Below are 17,557 nucleotides of genomic sequence, written 5' to 3'. Positions count from 1 at the left end.
GACATGTACAAGCCAACTCAATGCACACTTTATCTTCAGCTGTACAAAACACAAAGCAGAAATGTCTCGTCGGCCCATAAGGCCCTGCGACATTACAATGAATAAGAGTCAATCTGAGACTTTTCTAAGCTTCAGTTTGAGTTGTATTTTGAGTGTGTGTGTGTGTGTGTGTGTGTGTGTGTGTGTGTCGGAGTGGACTTCACCAGCTCAATGGGTTAGATGTGGGTTGGACTCGAGCTCGTGGGCTTCTATATATAGTTCAGGTCTTCCAGCACTAAACACTAATACATGAATATGTTTATAATTGTCCCGTGTCATTTTGCTGTGTTTTCTGTCTTTATACGGTTAAGTTGGTCTCTTGTTTGTGTTAGACAGCACTGGTTTGTGAGGTTTCTTTGGAGTCGTTCATACTGTAATGGCCAACAAAGAGGAAAACTAAGGGCCTTAAAATGTGTGTTATAAATGATGCATGGACTCCCTGTTTATTTGACATGTTCAGTTAAACTTGGCAATAATACGGCCCTGCGCACAAAGCCTTATACTTGTGTGCACACACACACACACACACACCCTTCAGTATTATTCCGTTAACACAGTGTTTCTTTGCCTTTCAGGTTGCAGTCAGTATTTTTTCTTTTAAAGTTTCACTCATCAAAAAATTAACAGTACTTGTGGAAAATCTTAATTTTGCTGTCCACTTAATGATAGAAGCCTCCAGTCATATCAGAAATGAAATAAAATTAGATTTACTCTACACGAAGAGGCTCAGGGGCCTCATGACATCACATGACCAGCCGAACACCAATCGCTTTATCTCAGTGATGTGGAAAAAGGGAAAACGCTGTCAGTAGCTGCAGACTTTTTTGGCGCTGCATCCACACGTCAGGAGTCAGAATCAGTTGCAAACGGGAACATATCGGCCAGCCGACGTCGGAAACCACCGAGCGGCCGATTCTGGGTGTAATACGGTGGTGATGTTGCATTATGGAAAGACACCGATGAGCTGTAGATGTGTTGAATCTCATACAGACTCAGGAAAGTCCTGCTATCATTCAGATTCAAGTTCTAAAGGGGTTCATGGGAAATGTCACTTCTGAGTGACAAACTGAGAGGAGTTTGTTTTTGTCTTGGTGTCTGTTATACTTTCATGAATCATGATCAGAAGGGTTAGAGAAGTGACTTTAGGGATCATAGACTGGGATATGGAACAGGTCAGAGGTCATTGTCGGTTGTACAGAATCATTGGAGAACACGATGAGACATGGACATCTTCCAGTAACACTAACTCAATATGAAGAGCTGATTAAATTATTTTTGTGCATAAACTCTATAGATACGTGTGGGATTTGCAGCATATTGCTGTGTGAAACACACTCATCGGTTTGCATCCGTTTGAAACTCTAAAGCAGGGCAGATTAAATGCCAGCTATTGGCTGTTTTCTCTCCTTGTCGTCAATCTTCACAGAAATCTCACTACGAAATTAAGTGCAATATTTCCATTCAGTGGAACTGGGAACTATATGGGCGCAGATATCGTTGTAATGGCGTTTCAGAGGAGAAATGTCTCAAGCCCCGATCGGCTCGTGCGTCTCTGCTGGTGAAGTCGGCTCTGATGTCAGTGCAATGCTGCGGCTCTGTGTTCAAAGTCTTACTGTTCAAGGTCAAAACATTTTGTGTTCATGTGGTCAGTGTTGCCCAAAACATTTTCCATTTCAATTCTTGACTCCTTTTCTTTCATTTCCTGTGTGTGTGTGTGTGTGTGTGTGTGTGTGCGCGCGTGCGTGCGTGCGTGTGCGTGTGTGTGTGTGTGTGTACATTTTTATTTTATTCTCTTTGCTTGCTATTTTATGATTGGTATCTGACTGGTATTACAAACCTTTCTGATGTCAATATTTTTTTTCAATACGTATCTGAGTATATATTTTCTCACCAGTATGTACTTTACAGCAGTCGACTTTGTAAAGTATGTTGTGCACTTGATTATGTTTGTTTCTGATAGCTTTGATGTGGCTGTTAGGCTTAGTTTGTTAAAGTCCATAATTTCTTATTGTTTCATTTGATTTTTTAAGATGTCCTAAACAGCAGTTTTGTAAATATTGTGAACATTACAGGTCATGCTGTGATGTGACATTGAAATGATGTTGCACCAATGTTTCAATTAAAAACTGGTCACTAAATCTTGGTCATTAAACTGGCGTTTTTAAAGTAGCTTTATATGATGGATCATCAGAAATGATTGAAAGTATATTTTTGTTTTTTCAAATTCATGTTTTAATACTATTTTCAAATTCACTGTAGATTTCCATTTCATTCAGTTAGTTTCAGCAATGGTTGGTTACATTTTATATTTTATTTTTTGGACAAAATTATTCATGAATTTTAAACTTTTAGTTTTAGAAATTAGAGAATATTAAAATTTTTCTGTTTATATACAGTCCTTTGCTTAGCAGCGATAAAACGGCCTTAAATTCAGAGGCGACCAATAAAATGAGTCGCTGGAAGCAGGTGAATCAGGTCCAGCACTAACTAGTAGCAGCGTGATGGATCAGGTCCAGCACTAACTAGTAGCAGCGTGATGGATCAGTTTTTTTGAAATCTTAAATTGTAGTCTCCTCATCGGAGTATTCACTGTCTATCAATAGATAGCTAACAGAGGGAACTGCTAGAAATTTTGGGTCACTTGTTAATGTTTCCTTGTGATTGTTGATGATCATGTGATGAAGCACCTCATTTTACACAAGATTTCACATGTATAACATTTTCACAAAAGTTTTTTATGGTCTGAAGGTTTCTCCTGTAATTACTGCAAATCTGTCTTTGGATGTTGGAAAAAGGTTGACTAAGATCAACCGAAATGTTTCAGAATCCAGAAAAAAACAAAACTTGTGTCTAGCTGAGATTCTGTAGGCATTTGCACTTGATCACAAACATGTTCATGAGCCACTCATAAGAGAAATACTGAAGCAGAAACTGCTGCTTTGTCCAGCTGTGGTATGATTCTGCCTTAACATAGATCTAGCATCTTTTTTACTTTAAAACGTATATAAAAATTAATCTCTACTTGCAGCACCATATTTTGTGCTAAAAGTACCCTAGCATTTTATTTTTTTACTCTGCAGTGATCAAGTGTGACTGTAAAATTAACGTTTCCTCTTATACCCGATGAAATCCAGCGGTTTATATTTCTTCATCTCTTGGAAAGGCACTAGGGTTTGTGTGAAAAGGGTCCATATGCTGCAGACAGACGGAACGAAACAATAGACCTCAGTCCTGTTGATATGTGGTGTGATTTGAATGATTCATTGACGGACATCGTGTAGTGGATTTGACCAAAATGCTGTTCCAGTCTGGACTGCGCATTGGCACCTGATCAGAAACAAAAAACGTTTTAAATGTGGCTCTACTAGTTACTAAGTTCACATCGGTTTTACATTAGAAATTCAAAGATTGATCACTTGATTGCAAAAGAACTAACAATATCAAAAGTACTACGGTGTTAAATTTCATGACGGTGCCACACAAAGCGAGAGCAGAAGAACGAAGTGCAGAACACTACATACGCATCTACAAAAAAGAAAGCTAAATTGCTTTGCCTGATTAATGTAGGTGATGTATGTATGAATAGTCTGAATGATGTGGAACCAGGCATAAATTTCAATTCACATGTATTTGAATAGTGCTTTTTACAACACACATTGTTTCAAAGTTGCTTTACAGTTTAACCGATTACAATCAAGAAACCAGAAAAAAATCCTTGATGAGGTATTAGAGAAAAACCTTGTTTCTGAGCTTCAAACATCATCAGGAAGGCTATTCCAGAGTCTAGGAGCCAAATTAGAGAAAGCTTTATATAGTGGACTTCGATCTCCTCTGTACTATCAATTGTCCAGAATGTTGTGACCTTATAGAGTGTGATGGGTTGTAGTGCAGTAGAAGATCAGTTATAAACAAAGCAGCCAGACCATTTAGGGTATTGTATGTATAAGTATTATTTATTTAGAAAAATATTATTTAATATCAATCCAGAACTTAACAGTTATCCAAAGTAAACGATGCAATCGGGGTGATATGAATGAATGAATGAATGAATGATGCATTTATATAGCTCTTTATTGTGCATTGTACACCCAAAGCGCTTTACAATCATGTGGTGGGGGGGGGCATTCTCTCCTCAACCACCAGCAGTGTGCAGCATCCACTTGGATATATGATTATATTTTCTTGACCTGGTAAGAATGCCAGCTTGTTTACTGAGGATGCAGGAAAACCACCTAATATTTCATTACAGTAATCCAGTCTAGATGCACGAACAGGCTTTTCGAATGGTTGTCATCCAGTTTGATCTGTGACAGAAAATCATTAAGGTCTGAAAAAGACTGTTCTGTAGTTTTTCATTAGTCACTTTAAATTATTAAACGTTTGTTCATTAAAGATGTTTGTCAGTGTATTTGTTTTGATCACACTTTAGCATCGTCGTTGCCAAACTACATGGATCAAAAACTGTGTTTTTGCAACTATAAGTGCTTGTTTGCACATGACCATTGTTTAAAAATTATGAATTAACTTTGCTCTTAGGAAGAACAGCACACTGTTAAAAAATGGAGCAAGTATTTTCCAAACTGACTCTAGAAAACATTTTCAGAGGAAACTACTATTAAGGAACAAAAACAATACTAACACTTGGAAAACAAATATGATATTTTACAATCACCGTAAAGCTACGTGTCACCTCAGTGTTCATAAACGCTTCTTACTAGACTTCCGATACATTAGGCATCTGTCATGAAACAATAACGGAACATATTGTGATGAATCATTGATAAATCAGTTCTTAAGACTCTCGAGCAGAGAAGCGCGCCGCCTGCAGGACAAGCCGAGCACTGCAGGTCCAGGCGGGGAGGGGAGAATCAAGCCGATTAACGGTGGAAAAACGCAGCTTTGTCTGTTTACATCGGTGTTTTCTAGGTAGATGTCTGTTATAGCTGATTTACAGAGGCAGTATTTCGTAAGCTTCATGAATAAACCCGATGGCGACCGAATGCAACCAAGAAGCGATTTTATATTTCATAAAGGAGAGAGGAGGTCGCGTGAAAAACGTGGATTTAATGGATCATTTTCGTGCGACAATGCCCAAAGATCCTAAATTAAAACAAGTGGCAAAGGAAGACTTTAAACGGTACGTAGACAGCGTGGCTTACGTTAAAGAGGAAAATGGCGAGAAATACGTTTGCCTTAAAAAGAAATTTAGGAAACCATCAGGTTCAAGCGAGAAGAGTGACAGAAAGAGTCCAGCTGAGGAGCGCAAATCCCGCGGAGAGCCCAGAAACCGCGTGTCCTCCGAGGCCCGTGCAGGAGCAGAAGGGATGTTACCTGGCTCAGGTTACGGAACTGGTAATGCAGGAGGTGCACAATCACAGCCGGATATTTCTGTCAGATTTCCAGAGGGTGTAAACAGCAGAACAGAATCTGAACTCATGGGGAATTCAAGAAGCAGCACGATGGAGGACAAACCTGCTGCAAATATGAAAATAAATCAAGCACAGGCGGCAGAGAAAGGTCCAAGACCCGAGATATCGGCGTGTAATTCGGTATGTTTACAGAGAGATCCGACTCACAGTTCTGAAGTGAAAGACGAATCACAGGAAGAGGCTGGGAAAGAAAACAGACCTCAGCGCCCGAGACTTCGGCAGATCGATGATTTGACAGATGAAGAGCAGCCGGACTCCATCAGCAACACTCCGAAGAACAGCCGCAAACACGTGAACAGTTCACCGCAGGCGCTCTGGGGCAGATGCAGAGACGGTCCGCGGGGCGACAGCGACTGTGAGGCGGCCGCGGCGACGCTCGAGCCGCTGGAGCACGAGTGGATGATGTGCGCGTCTGACGGACACTGGGAGAGCCTCCAGCGCCTGCTCCTCACAGACCCCAGCCTCCTCACGAGGAGGGACTTCGTGACGGGATTCACCTGCCTGCACTGGGCTGCGAAGCTCGGCAAACACGAGCTGATTGTAATGCTTGTCAACTTTGCCAAAGAGCATCAAGTCGCTGTGAACGTCGACGCGCGTTCCAGCGCGGGATACACGCCTCTGCATCTGGCTGCGATGCACAGTCATCTCGAGGTCGTCAAATTGTTAGTCGGAGCGTTTGACGCCGACGTGGAGGTGCGGGATTACAGCGGGAGAAAAGCGTGTCAGTACCTGAAGAGCGACATTTCGCAAAACATCCTGGACATCGCGGGCGCGTGCGTGGAGTCTGACGCAGACAGCGTGGATGCTGGAGACGCGACGCGCTGGAGATTGTCGAGAGTTATTCAGTCTAACTTCAGGCCTCTGAAAACTCAGAACTGCGGCGAAGAGGACTTAACCAAACACAAATCTCTCCGCAGGAAATCTTCCTTTACTAAAATGAAACCCAGTCTCAATAAAATCCGCATGAGGTCGCAGATAGTTCACAGCACTTCTCTCCTTGACAGATTTGAGAAAGATACTACAGAAGAGTCTCCAAACCTCTTAAGACCCAAATCAAACCTCTTTGGATGAATATCTGCAGCTTTCAAATACATTTGACACTTTTGTTTATCTCTTGCACAAAATGTGTTTTATAGTCTTCCAAAACACAACCATGGTGTGATATTATTTCTCTTCCTTCAGGTGTTGTGAAGATAATAGCTGAACACAACGTACAGTATGTAAAACCTTTCTTTTAAGGGAGGCTGTAAAGTCTTTTGAATTCTGAATAAAGCCGAGTTACAGACAACTGACTTTAGTTTAGAAGAAACACTGTTACATTTTTATTTATTTTTTTTGTCCTGAATTACTGGTTTTGTTTTGTTAAACTAAATTGTTTGTAAATAACACCCACTGACATTAGAAGAGTAGCTGTTACTTACTGTTGAGTGTCCTGAAAATAGTGGACTTGTGTTCATATATCTATTCTATGTCTTCATGTATTTGCGTGTGGGTTCTCTGGGGCTTTTCCAGCAAGTGATTTGTGATGCATAATTTGGTCCCACTTTATATCAGGTGGCCTTAACTACTGTGTACTTACATTTGAATTAATCATTTGATACAATGCACTTACTGTGTACATACATGTTTTACATTGTACTTATATTTTTAAAAATACCTATATGTGATTACATCTGTAATTAATTTCTGTAATTACATTTATAATTACACTGTTGACCCATCCCTTACACCTTAACCCACCCTTAAACCCACCCAGACCACCAAACCTGCCCCTAACCTCCCCGTATCCCCTCAATAGCAGCAATAGTGTTTTGCAGTACAGTATGAACACAATAAGTACATTGTACTTATTTTTTGATGTAAGTACATAGTAGTTAAGGCCACCTAATATAAAGTGTAACCCATAATTTTTTTACAGTAAATAGTTTTGAAATACAACTCACCCACCAGACAGATCTGATGCTTAAAGGACCTTTAACATTTTTTGCTGATATGTGAGTAAAGTGAATATCGTATGTAATAATCAAATAGTAGAGTATTTCCTGCACTTTTGATTTTTAGTGTTCTGAAGACCTCTGCTGTCATGCACTTGCAGGCTTTATTTCACAGAAGAATATTGTGATCAGTGACACCTTTGCCAAAATCATTGAAATATAACGATGGAAACTCGAATACTGGATGTACTGTGTTCATGATCATTTTAAGATATGATATTCAAGGGCTGTGGAACAATGTTTATTATTTATTGTTTAATTATTTTTATATTTCTTTAAAGTGGTCATGACATAAAGATTCATGTTTTTCTTGCTCCTTGAGATATAGTGTTATATTGTACTAAATCTGTATATTTCAGAATTTAAAATTTTCTCCTCCCAGCAAAAAGTATGTATTTATACTAACCTGCAAAAAATAACCCATTCTATATTTGCATTACATTGCCGCCTCTCTTTATCGCCTGCGTATCTCGCATACGGATGGAGCAGGACAAACACTGTCCTCACAGACTGAAAGAACATTGGATCATACTCGTTTGGGGCATATACATTTAGTATGGATACTTCGTTTCCTCCAGCAGTCCCAACCACCATGACATAACGACCTGATTTGTCCTGTATCACCTTCTCTGCATTAAAAGCCAAGTTTCTGTTGATTAAAATAGCCACCCCTCTTTTTTTCCCATTTGAGGCACTATATACTAAATTAACCCAGTCCCTTCTTAATTTTATATGCTCATTCTCTGATAAGTGGGTTTCTTGTAATAATGCAATTGAGCATTGCATTTTTTTGAGCTGATTGAATATTTTCTTCCTTTTGATAGGATGGTTTAATCACGGACATTATAGCTTACTATAATCAATTTATCCATGTGGATAACAGTATCCCATGATTTTGACCTTTTTAGACATTACTTTTCCAAATGTAGATCCATACCCGTGTTTACAAAGCATCTTATGTGACTGCTTAATTGTAAGAATAACATATAACTCCCACCATTGTGGAGAACAAGATCTCACAAATAGAACAAGAAAAAAATAAACAACTTCCAAAAACCCGACTGTTCTAACAAGCATAAACTCAGTCTCAACAAGGACAGAGAGTTGTGACCGATCTCTCTGGGGATGTGCACACAGTGCTGTTGCAACTATCGTATAGCTTACGCATGATAAGTTGCCTGTAATATGGCCTAGTGTAAACGTTGAGGAAAAAAAAAAAGGGAAAAAATATAAAAACCGCTCTACTGAGGAGAACCCATCCTCTCTTATTAGTTATCTTTAAATAATAAAACTAGCCAAACATGTGTTACAGGATAACTTAAATGGTTTTTTTTTTTTTTTTTTTTTATAAATCACTAACTTACTCAGTTCAGAAATGTTTCATTTGTTCATCGAAGGCCACCATGGAGAATGCTCTTCAAGTCCGCGTTGGTCATTGAATTCGCTCTGTTTGACGTTGAAGCCTCGGTCCATTTGTTTTTCAAAAGTTCCGCCTGTAGTGTCTCTCGTTCGTTCAATTGAACCTGGATACCCAGCTCTCCGAGCGTTGCATCCGCGTCTGCGAGGGTCGTGAAGGTCTTCGTTCCAGATTTCAGGTGAATTTTCAGCTTGGCAGGAAATGGCGATTGAGCTTTGATGTTCTTCTCCTTAAGCAATTTCATCACGTCTCTTACTTGCTTGCGTTTCTTCTGGATGTCTGACGTGTAGTCCTGGTCAAAGAAAATCCTCTGTCCGTTATATGGCACTCCTCCGCGATGTTTCCATGCTTCTTGGATTACCGTCGGGGGGCTCGCTGCGTCTTTCGGTTTCATAGTCAGCGAGCGGTGTGCTCTCTCTATATTTAATTTGAGCTCTTCTGGTAATGTCAGTGAGGTTCGGATGAGATCATTTACGAAACTCAGCATGTCTTTGTTGGTTTCTTCGTCTTCTTTCACGCCGTATATGCGGACGTTATTCCGTCTTGCTCTGGACTCTAGGTCTTCACATTTTGCAGACAAGCTGGCATCTCTTTGTAGGAAGTAATGAAGGGCTCGCTCGTTTCTTTGCGATTTATCTTCTGCATCACTCAGCCTCTGTTCGTATTCAGACACACGCTGTTCTAATTTCGTCATCCTTTCGTCTACTTCGGCTAGTGCGGCTTCTACTCTTGCTAAGGAGTCTTTAGTGTCTTTAGAGGCTTCAGCGTGCTCCTTTCTTAGTATTCGCAGCTCGGCTAGCACTGCCGCCATGTGCTCTTCTCCTCCCTCGTCCTTTGGGTTCAGTTGTTCTTCTTTTTTCGACGATTTACCCTTCTTATCTGTATCTTTTCGATTGCAGGCCATTTCGATTGCTTATTGTGAGTATTTTTTGCAGAAAATAAGGTTTGTAATTAAGGTTTGGCTAGTTTTTACAAATTCTCCTCTGGGAGCTTAAAAATCAGGCTGCCGCCACAACCATGACGTCACAGGAAGTCCGAAAATACCATTTTAAATGCAAATCTGTTCGATTCGTAGTTTTCATTTAACAAATATGATTTGTATAACTAAAGAAAGTATTATTTTTTATTAAAATTATAACTGTAAATATCTTCTATTTAAAACATCATCAAAAAAGAAAAATAACTTTATTTTTCCTATTTTCCAGTGAAACTTTGTGTACAAATTTGACAAGAGACAAGCATCCATAATCTTAAATAAGAGCACTAGTAGAAAAAAAAGAAATAGAAATGGAAAGAAAGTGTTCAGCAGCCTATCATAGCAGAATGACAATAAAGCTCGCTTGAACTTTAAGTAACTTAGATCATGTGTTGCAGGAGTCTGTGATCATTTACGAGTTTTTTTATCAACAGAGCGCAACAAATAATTTGGACCCTCCAAAAGCCTTGATCAAACATTGCTTTTCTTTGTCTTGTATAATTAAATGTAATGCCATTCACGAAAAGGGTAAATGTAATGCGTTTTTACACTCATTCATTTTACACATCCAGGCCCATAGCCAGCTATGAGGTCCAGACCTCCGTAAATGTTTCATGTTCAAAAATAAAATTTGAAAACCTTATGAAAAATTATTTAAAATCATGTCGCCAAATAAATTCATGTGGCTGACTCGCAGCAGCTGCGAAACGCAGGAGTGGCAAGTGCAGCCTCCATTCTGCTCCGCCATGTTGCCAAATCTAGTTATTTTAAGCGTCGCTGGACTTGTTTTAATACTTAATGTAACAGCGTTAATAAAGTAATTAGGGCATTAATAAAGTGGGAGGATGAAGGTGGAGGTTAGAGATTCTGTTTCCTATTTGCAAAATACAAGATTTAAACTTATTTTGGTGCATTTTTTAGGAGATGGGTTGTGTTTGTTTTTTATAGCAATATCTGGCAACAGTGCTTCTCTGGCACTGACAGGCAGCAATCAAAAAAGTATAGTTTATTGCTGAGGAGACCACATTTGTTAGACAAACACAATGATCACCATGATATTATCCGTACGAAACTGTGTCAAACGCTATCAAAGCAATTATTATTGCACAAATCTTAACAACCGCAGACCTCACTAATGTAGTGCTGTTCCAAAAAACATGTGATTGTGTCTGCCGAATATTTTTTCTGTTATTCGGATAAATCCGTTATTCGTTTTGAAGCCATTATCCGTGCCTTTCCGAATAAGGTATTCGGCTTTGGGCACATCCCTATTTGTGTGTGTTCACTCAGATGGATCAAACAGAGGCTGTTCTGTAATTTCAGCGCTCTCAGCGCTCCAGTACACTCTACTGGCACATGGTCCACCTTCATGGGAAAATCTCCCTGAATCATCAGCACGGACCTTTTGTCTGAGGCCTCAGATCCACAAACACAAACATTTATTTGGCATGTGAATAAGACTGATCTCAACTGACGGTCATTGATCATAATACAATCAGTTTTATATCACATTTCTGTTGATGAATGACCTTTTTTAAATTTATGTAGCACTTTATACAATGTAGATTGTTTCAAAACAGCTTCACAGTGGGAAACATGAAAATAACCGAGTTAATGTTACATAATTCATCAATTATGAAACAAATTCAGTTTCACTGTAAAACATCTCTACAGAAGACAATAGTGTCATTATTCAGCTCAGTTTGTTTCCATGTTTTCATTAACAACAGTGTTAATGTTGCGAAGTTCATCTGTTATGAAAGAAATTTGATTTGGCTATAAAGTCAATGGCTACCATAAACAGTTTTGTTCCTAACATTCTTCAAATTATCTTCTTTGTTTTCAGTAGAAGAAAGAAACTCATACAGGTTTGGAACAACTCGAGAGTGTGTAAATGATGACAGAATTTCTTTTTTGGGTGGACTGTCTCTTTAAGGAAGTGTGCTGATAGTTCATAACCAGTGTTGGGGGTAATGCATTACAAGTAACGCAAGTTACCTAATAAGATCACTTTTTTCAAGTAACTAGTAAAGTAACACATTATTTTTTAATTTAGAAGGAAATATCTGAGTTACTTTTTCAAATAAGTAACACCAGTTACTTAGTTTCCATGTCCTGACTGACAGCTCTGGTGTTGCCATGTTGAGAGAAATCAAGAGTAAGTGCAGAGCGTTGTGTGTGAACATGATCTTACTGTAGTTCTAGACTAAATATGAACATGCATTTACTCATCTCACACACAAAAACAGATTCAGTATTCCTCAAAATGAATAAAAACAGTCAAATGCAAACTCAGGATATGATACCAACCTTCAATAATCAAATATTTTAAATATACATTATGTATTTAATCCCATTTTATTAACTAGTGTCTTAGCTGTTAACCTTCGATGATGCAATTCAACCATATCAATAAGCAAATATGACTTTAGATAATCATGACATTTGGGTTTCATTTCGTTTTTTTTTTTTTTTTATTGCTGAAGAGTGTTGAACATTTTTTTTGTGCGCTCTGCTGTACAGATGTGAATTTACATTTCCTTCAGCCTCAGGCTTATTCATTTCACTTTTGGTGTGAAAGGGCTTTAACATCTGCCAAAAATAGAATGTTATATATTAAAAACAGACAAGCAAGCCCTGCCCAGATTTAAAAAGTAATGCAAAAGTGACGTAACACATTACTTTCCATAAAAGGTAACTAAGTAACTGTCTGTCCTGTGTTCCTGTGTCTTGTGTGTTTCCCTCCCTCCTGTGCCCGTATTTGGTTAGTTTCCTGTTCCTGTCCTTATTGTTTCATTATTAGTTCATTTGTAGTCAGTTGTGTGTGTTTTATGATCTCGTTTAGTTCAGTATTTATAGTGTTCTGCCCCTTGTTTCCTGTCTGGTATTAACGTAGATGTCCTGTTTCTTGTGAGTCCCTGACTGTCTTGTGTTACCCTTTTTGCATTTAATTAAAGACTGTTATTTTGAAGTTTACCTCTCGTCTCCTTGCTTCCCTTGTGTGTGCGCTTATCATGACAGTAACGTAATTAGTTACTTTTTTTTATGAAGTTATGCAATGTTGTAATGCATTACTTTTAAATGTAACTTTCCCCAACACTTTTAATATCCTGCTGAAATCCCCCAAAAAAGCGGAACGAGTACAGAAAACTTTGGAGAATCTCTATGGAGTTTTAGCTCTATAAATGCTTGAACTATTTTCCAAACATTTTTTTCCCACCATTATGCTGAAATCATCAATAATTAGTGGTTTTAATGATGGGTTAGGGATGACGGAGTCAGTGTTAAATGATTTGAATGTTCTCCATGTTTTTCCCACCTTGTATTATTCTATAATTAAAAAATTAAAAAATTAAATACAACACAATAGTCAGGCTGAGGCTGATTTAAACTTTACCATTTTTGTGATGAAGCAAGTGTGAATAATGTGCAAATTTATATATATTTTTTCTACTTTATATTGTACTTCCATCCCACACCACTACATGTGATTTGGGTATGAGGGGTACTGTACTTCTTATTGTGTTGATAATGGATTAAATAAATAATACAACTTTTAAAACCATTCAGGTCCAAACTGCGTTTGAGGCAGAATAGTTTTTGTTGTTGGAAGCCTGTGATAGACACAGAAATTAACAGAAAAATCCTCTTGCTTGTTCATCAGCTTTGACTATTTGAATAACAAAAAGCTACAGCACAGCTTATCAAGTATAAAAGCGGCAGCGGTTCATCATTCCTGCACAGAACCAGCCATGAACAAGGTAAGCACTGAAAACATTTCTGCACAATACTAAACAATACAACATAATGCTGTATAATTACTGATTCTTGTATTAAAACAATGACAGCATTACTAGCTTGTCTTCATTAGTGTCTTTGATACAATGTGAAAGACTTGACTTTGTGCTTCATGTAGATTATATTCTACGAGGACAGAAACTTCCAAGGTCGCTCCTATGAGACCGGCAATGACTGCCCTGAGCTCAGCTCCTATCTGAGCCGCTGCAACTCTTGCAGGGTGGAGAGCGGCTGCTTTATGGTATATGATCGCTCCAATTTCATTGGAAACCAGTTTTTTGTGCGAAGGGGTGATTACTCCGACTGCACGCAAATGGGCTTGAGTGACTCGATTAGATCCTGCCGTACAATTCCTCAGGTATGGCACTCCGTTCTTATCAGTGACTAACTCTGCTTCTCTTATTGATATGTACTGCCACACAATTACATGACCAATGATTCGAGAAAAGGCTTTCGATTGCAGAAGCATGTCATTAGAACTGTACTTACCGACTTTAGTGTGGCACTCTCACTAGTCTTTATTTCAAAAACAGCACAGAGGACCCTTCAGGATGAGGATCTACGAGAGAGAGAATTTTGGTGGTATGATGTATGAGATGACGGATGACTGTGAGTCCATGAGGGATCGTTATTGTATGTCTGACATGCGGTCCTGCCACGTGATGGATGGCCACTGGCTGCTATATGAACAGCCCCACTACAGAGGCAGAATGATGTACCTGAGACCTGGAGAGTACAGGAGCTTCAGAGACATGGGCCACGGCTTCAGATTCAGCTCCATCCGCAGAATCATGGACCCCTGCAATTAATAATGATGAATCATTACTGATTTGGATGTTAATTAAATGACCTTCATAATTACTTTCTATTCATTTTGCTGTGTTTGTTACATTTAAAAATAATTAAGTAAAAGTCTCGACTTGGCTTAACATAAAATAATTGATACATGGCTGCTATGACTATAAGAAGTTAAGAAAACACTGATTAAAATGCTATGTTTTTACAATGCTTCATGCAAACAACTTAGACACAATGACCAAAAATGTGATCTTAAAAAATTCAATTTTTTTTTTTTTACCATCAAATTTATTTATTTTTTTGTAGAAGGAATGGTCACATGTGGCTGATTTCTTCCAGAAAGGATGAGGGGCTAATAGAGCATTATCAGTATGAATACCATTACTGTAACTCATTTCTGATTGAAGAAGCCATGTTGCAGCTGCTCCTCTATGCAGCCGTCCCCACTTTCCCCTACGTGTACCTATTTATCTAATTCCAGCACACAAAAACAGTAAAAGTTAACATATGTTGCCCTGGTAATCAGAATAGCCTAATGCTGAAATTATTTTATTGCAGTACAATAATTTATGAATCAAAAAGTGTCATATACAAGTAATATTCCCAACCTTTTCACACTGGTCATGGGTCTTTCCAATTTTTAACTTGAACATAAATTGTAAAAATTTTATAAAGTCAGTTGAGTTTGGCTAGTGTGTTTTACTTCCCAAAATTCAATCAAAACCAGCCCATTTTAGGACCGAATCTGACCACTTGCTGCAACCTGTTGGAAAACCAGAACAAATCCCTGGCTGGTAGGTCACTTGACAGTAAAAACATGGCAAATGCAGTACACCCAGATGAAATTCATACTACACAGAGTCATAATATATAGAACATACTTTTTTATCTATTCTTTTTAGTGGTTGCAAAGTAATTACTTATTCAAAGTATGTACCTACTCAAAAGAGTATGCTTTTTGTGATGCTGCCCTGGAATTAACTTTTATAACTTTGCTGTGGTGCATCATGGGAGGTGGGAGAAATTATGTGTGGAGGAGAAAGGGGATTTTTGTTCTTTTAATACTAAAACACTTGAACTATGTGCACATGGGTGTTAAATAATAAGGTAGCACATTAACTCAAAAGGGAAATGTATATAAATAATTAAAATTAATTATAATTAAAATTATTTGTATCAGCTGCCAGTCGTAACTGTAGCAGAATTAAATTGCCATCAACTAATCTGTTCGTCCAACGAACATTCAGTGTAATTTCATATCAATTCTAAGAAAGGACATTTTTGTGGCCACAGAAAATAACTTTCTTACAGTACTAATGCATTAGAGCATGTAGCTAGATCGGAAACGTAAAAGTGACATTATTCACAAGCAGCGACAAGACCAGAAACTGATGTAATTTGTGCAAAAAGTTTGTTAACTAAGCACTAACACACATAACTAATCTAAACAAACAAACATACAATCACTCATACATGGGGAAGGGCAAGTGAGACTGGATGAATGAAACCATTAGAGAAACCAGAAAATGCAACTATGGAAAAGCAGTCAGTTAACCTTTGAGTGAAACCATCAGTGCCGTTTTACAACGGGGTCTACAGCTTATAATAAACCTCTGTTTCGTTTAGTTAAATGTACAGTACTTGACTTTCCTTGGTTGTTGACTGAGCGTCTGGATGCAGTCTCGGATGAAAGTCTTGACGGTTTCAAGGTTTGGACTTGCGATCCTATCCTTTCGGGTTTGAAGAGTGATGAACTCCAAAGATGTTCTGACTCGGTGGTGAGAGAAGAGCGCAGAGCTCATGAGACATCAGCTGAAATCCGAGCATCTTTGGTGAATGAAAAAACAAGGCCGCAGCCTGGCACAAACTTAGCTCTATGAGTTCTATGATGATGAGTTCTAGGAGATGGGGGTTGAAGAACCACTGTACTGTAGATATACATTTTTGGAGGGAAAGTTCACGACTCTTTGTCTTCGAGCATGGTATTTTGCATATGTAATAAGATTGGGTGTTGATGCAAAACTACTAAAGATTCTTAGAACACTAATATGTTACATAGGTATCAACATATAATAGACACTCATTTAGATCATCAAAATATGAATTCATAGAGACCAAACATGGTATAGGTGAGATTATATTTTTTTTACGTAGTAGTAGTTAAAATATATTTAGTAAATCTCAACTTAAACATTAATGTAATCAAATTAAATATAAAACCAAAGCTATTTGCCACTGCCAGAGCATTAACGTTTTTATAGAAAATATTTTCTAGCTTGTTATAGAAAAACAAGTTATGTGTGCGGGATGTAGGAGAATAAGGGTGTACTCACCAGTGGTGGACAAAGTACACAAATCAAGTACTTGAGTAAAAGTACAGATACATATAATAAATATTACTCCAGTAAAAGTACTGCTTTTTCAATTTTACTTGAGTGAAAGTACAAAAGTACTCCATTTTTTATGTACCTAAGTTAAAAAGTACTGATAGATACTTTTTTATATATTTATATTATTATATATATATACAATTTTATATAGGCTACTTAATTAAATTTTATATTAGCACATATTTTTTATAATCCTACTGCTCAAAATACTTGGGATTTTCTCAAAATAACCACTATATGGAGTCAAGATATATTTTTGTTGTTGATATGGACTACATTGACGAGAGTGATGTAGTAATGTTCACTATGACGCTTACATTGTAATGTACCTGAGAGAAAACAGATTTGACCACCCAATTTTCACCAGTAAGAAAAAGTGTTTTAAAGGGGTCATATGATGCTTTTTTTAAAGATCATTATTTTGTGTATTTTTTGTGTAACAGAATATGTTGACATGCTTTAATGTAAAAAAAAAAAAAAACACATTATTTTTCAAATACTGTACATTATTGTAGTTCCTCTATGCCCCGCCTCTCTCAAGCATGTCGTTTTCTACAAAGCCCCTCCTTCCAACAAGCACAGTCTGCTCTGATTGGCCAGCTGACCCAGTGCATCGTGACCCCTTACCATAATCACGAGTTTCAGCTTTCAAAGTAAATATGAAGACAGTTAATAATGTCCTTAGTTTTACCATCAGTTCAAGCCCGAAGGGGAAC

At 38.0% G+C, this 17,557-nt stretch overlaps 2 protein-coding genes across 2 annotated transcripts; both read left to right on the top strand.

Annotated features, from left to right (window-relative positions):
- Positions 1–2,308: 2,308 nt before the first annotated feature.
- sowahcb (sosondowah ankyrin repeat domain family Cb) lies at positions 2,309–8,102 on the top strand. The gene has a single exon (XM_058778969.1). The coding sequence runs from the start codon at positions 5,028–5,030 to the stop codon at positions 6,537–6,539; it is 1,512 nt and encodes a 503-aa protein (XP_058634952.1). The 5' UTR covers positions 2,309–5,027; the 3' UTR covers positions 6,540–8,102.
- Positions 8,103–13,607: 5,505 nt separating this feature from the next.
- crygm4 (crystallin, gamma M4) lies at positions 13,608–14,462 on the top strand. Its single transcript, XM_058778874.1, has 3 exons — positions 13,608–13,616; positions 13,772–14,011; positions 14,187–14,462. The coding sequence occupies exons 1-3, from the start codon at positions 13,608–13,610 to the stop codon at positions 14,460–14,462; spliced, it is 525 nt and encodes a 174-aa protein (XP_058634857.1).
- The last annotated feature ends 3,095 nt before the right edge of the window (positions 14,463–17,557 follow it).

Source organism: Onychostoma macrolepis, chromosome 06, assembly GCF_012432095.1.
Source record: "Onychostoma macrolepis isolate SWU-2019 chromosome 06, ASM1243209v1, whole genome shotgun sequence".
In the NCBI taxonomy this organism is placed as follows: Eukaryota; Metazoa; Chordata; class Actinopteri; order Cypriniformes; family Cyprinidae; genus Onychostoma; species Onychostoma macrolepis.
The sequence above is the reverse complement of the archived record's forward strand: the minus strand, read 5'-3'. Positions and strand labels throughout refer to the sequence as shown.

Coding starts and splice junctions, on each gene's coding strand:
- sowahcb (XM_058778969.1), top strand. CDS start 5,028: ATGGCGACCGAATGCAACCAAGAAGCGATTTTATATTTCATAAAGGAG.
- crygm4 (XM_058778874.1), top strand. Junction 14,012..14,186: donor CCTGCCGTACAATTCCTCAG/GTATGGCACTCC, acceptor TTTCAAAAACAG/CACAGAGGACCCTTCAGGAT.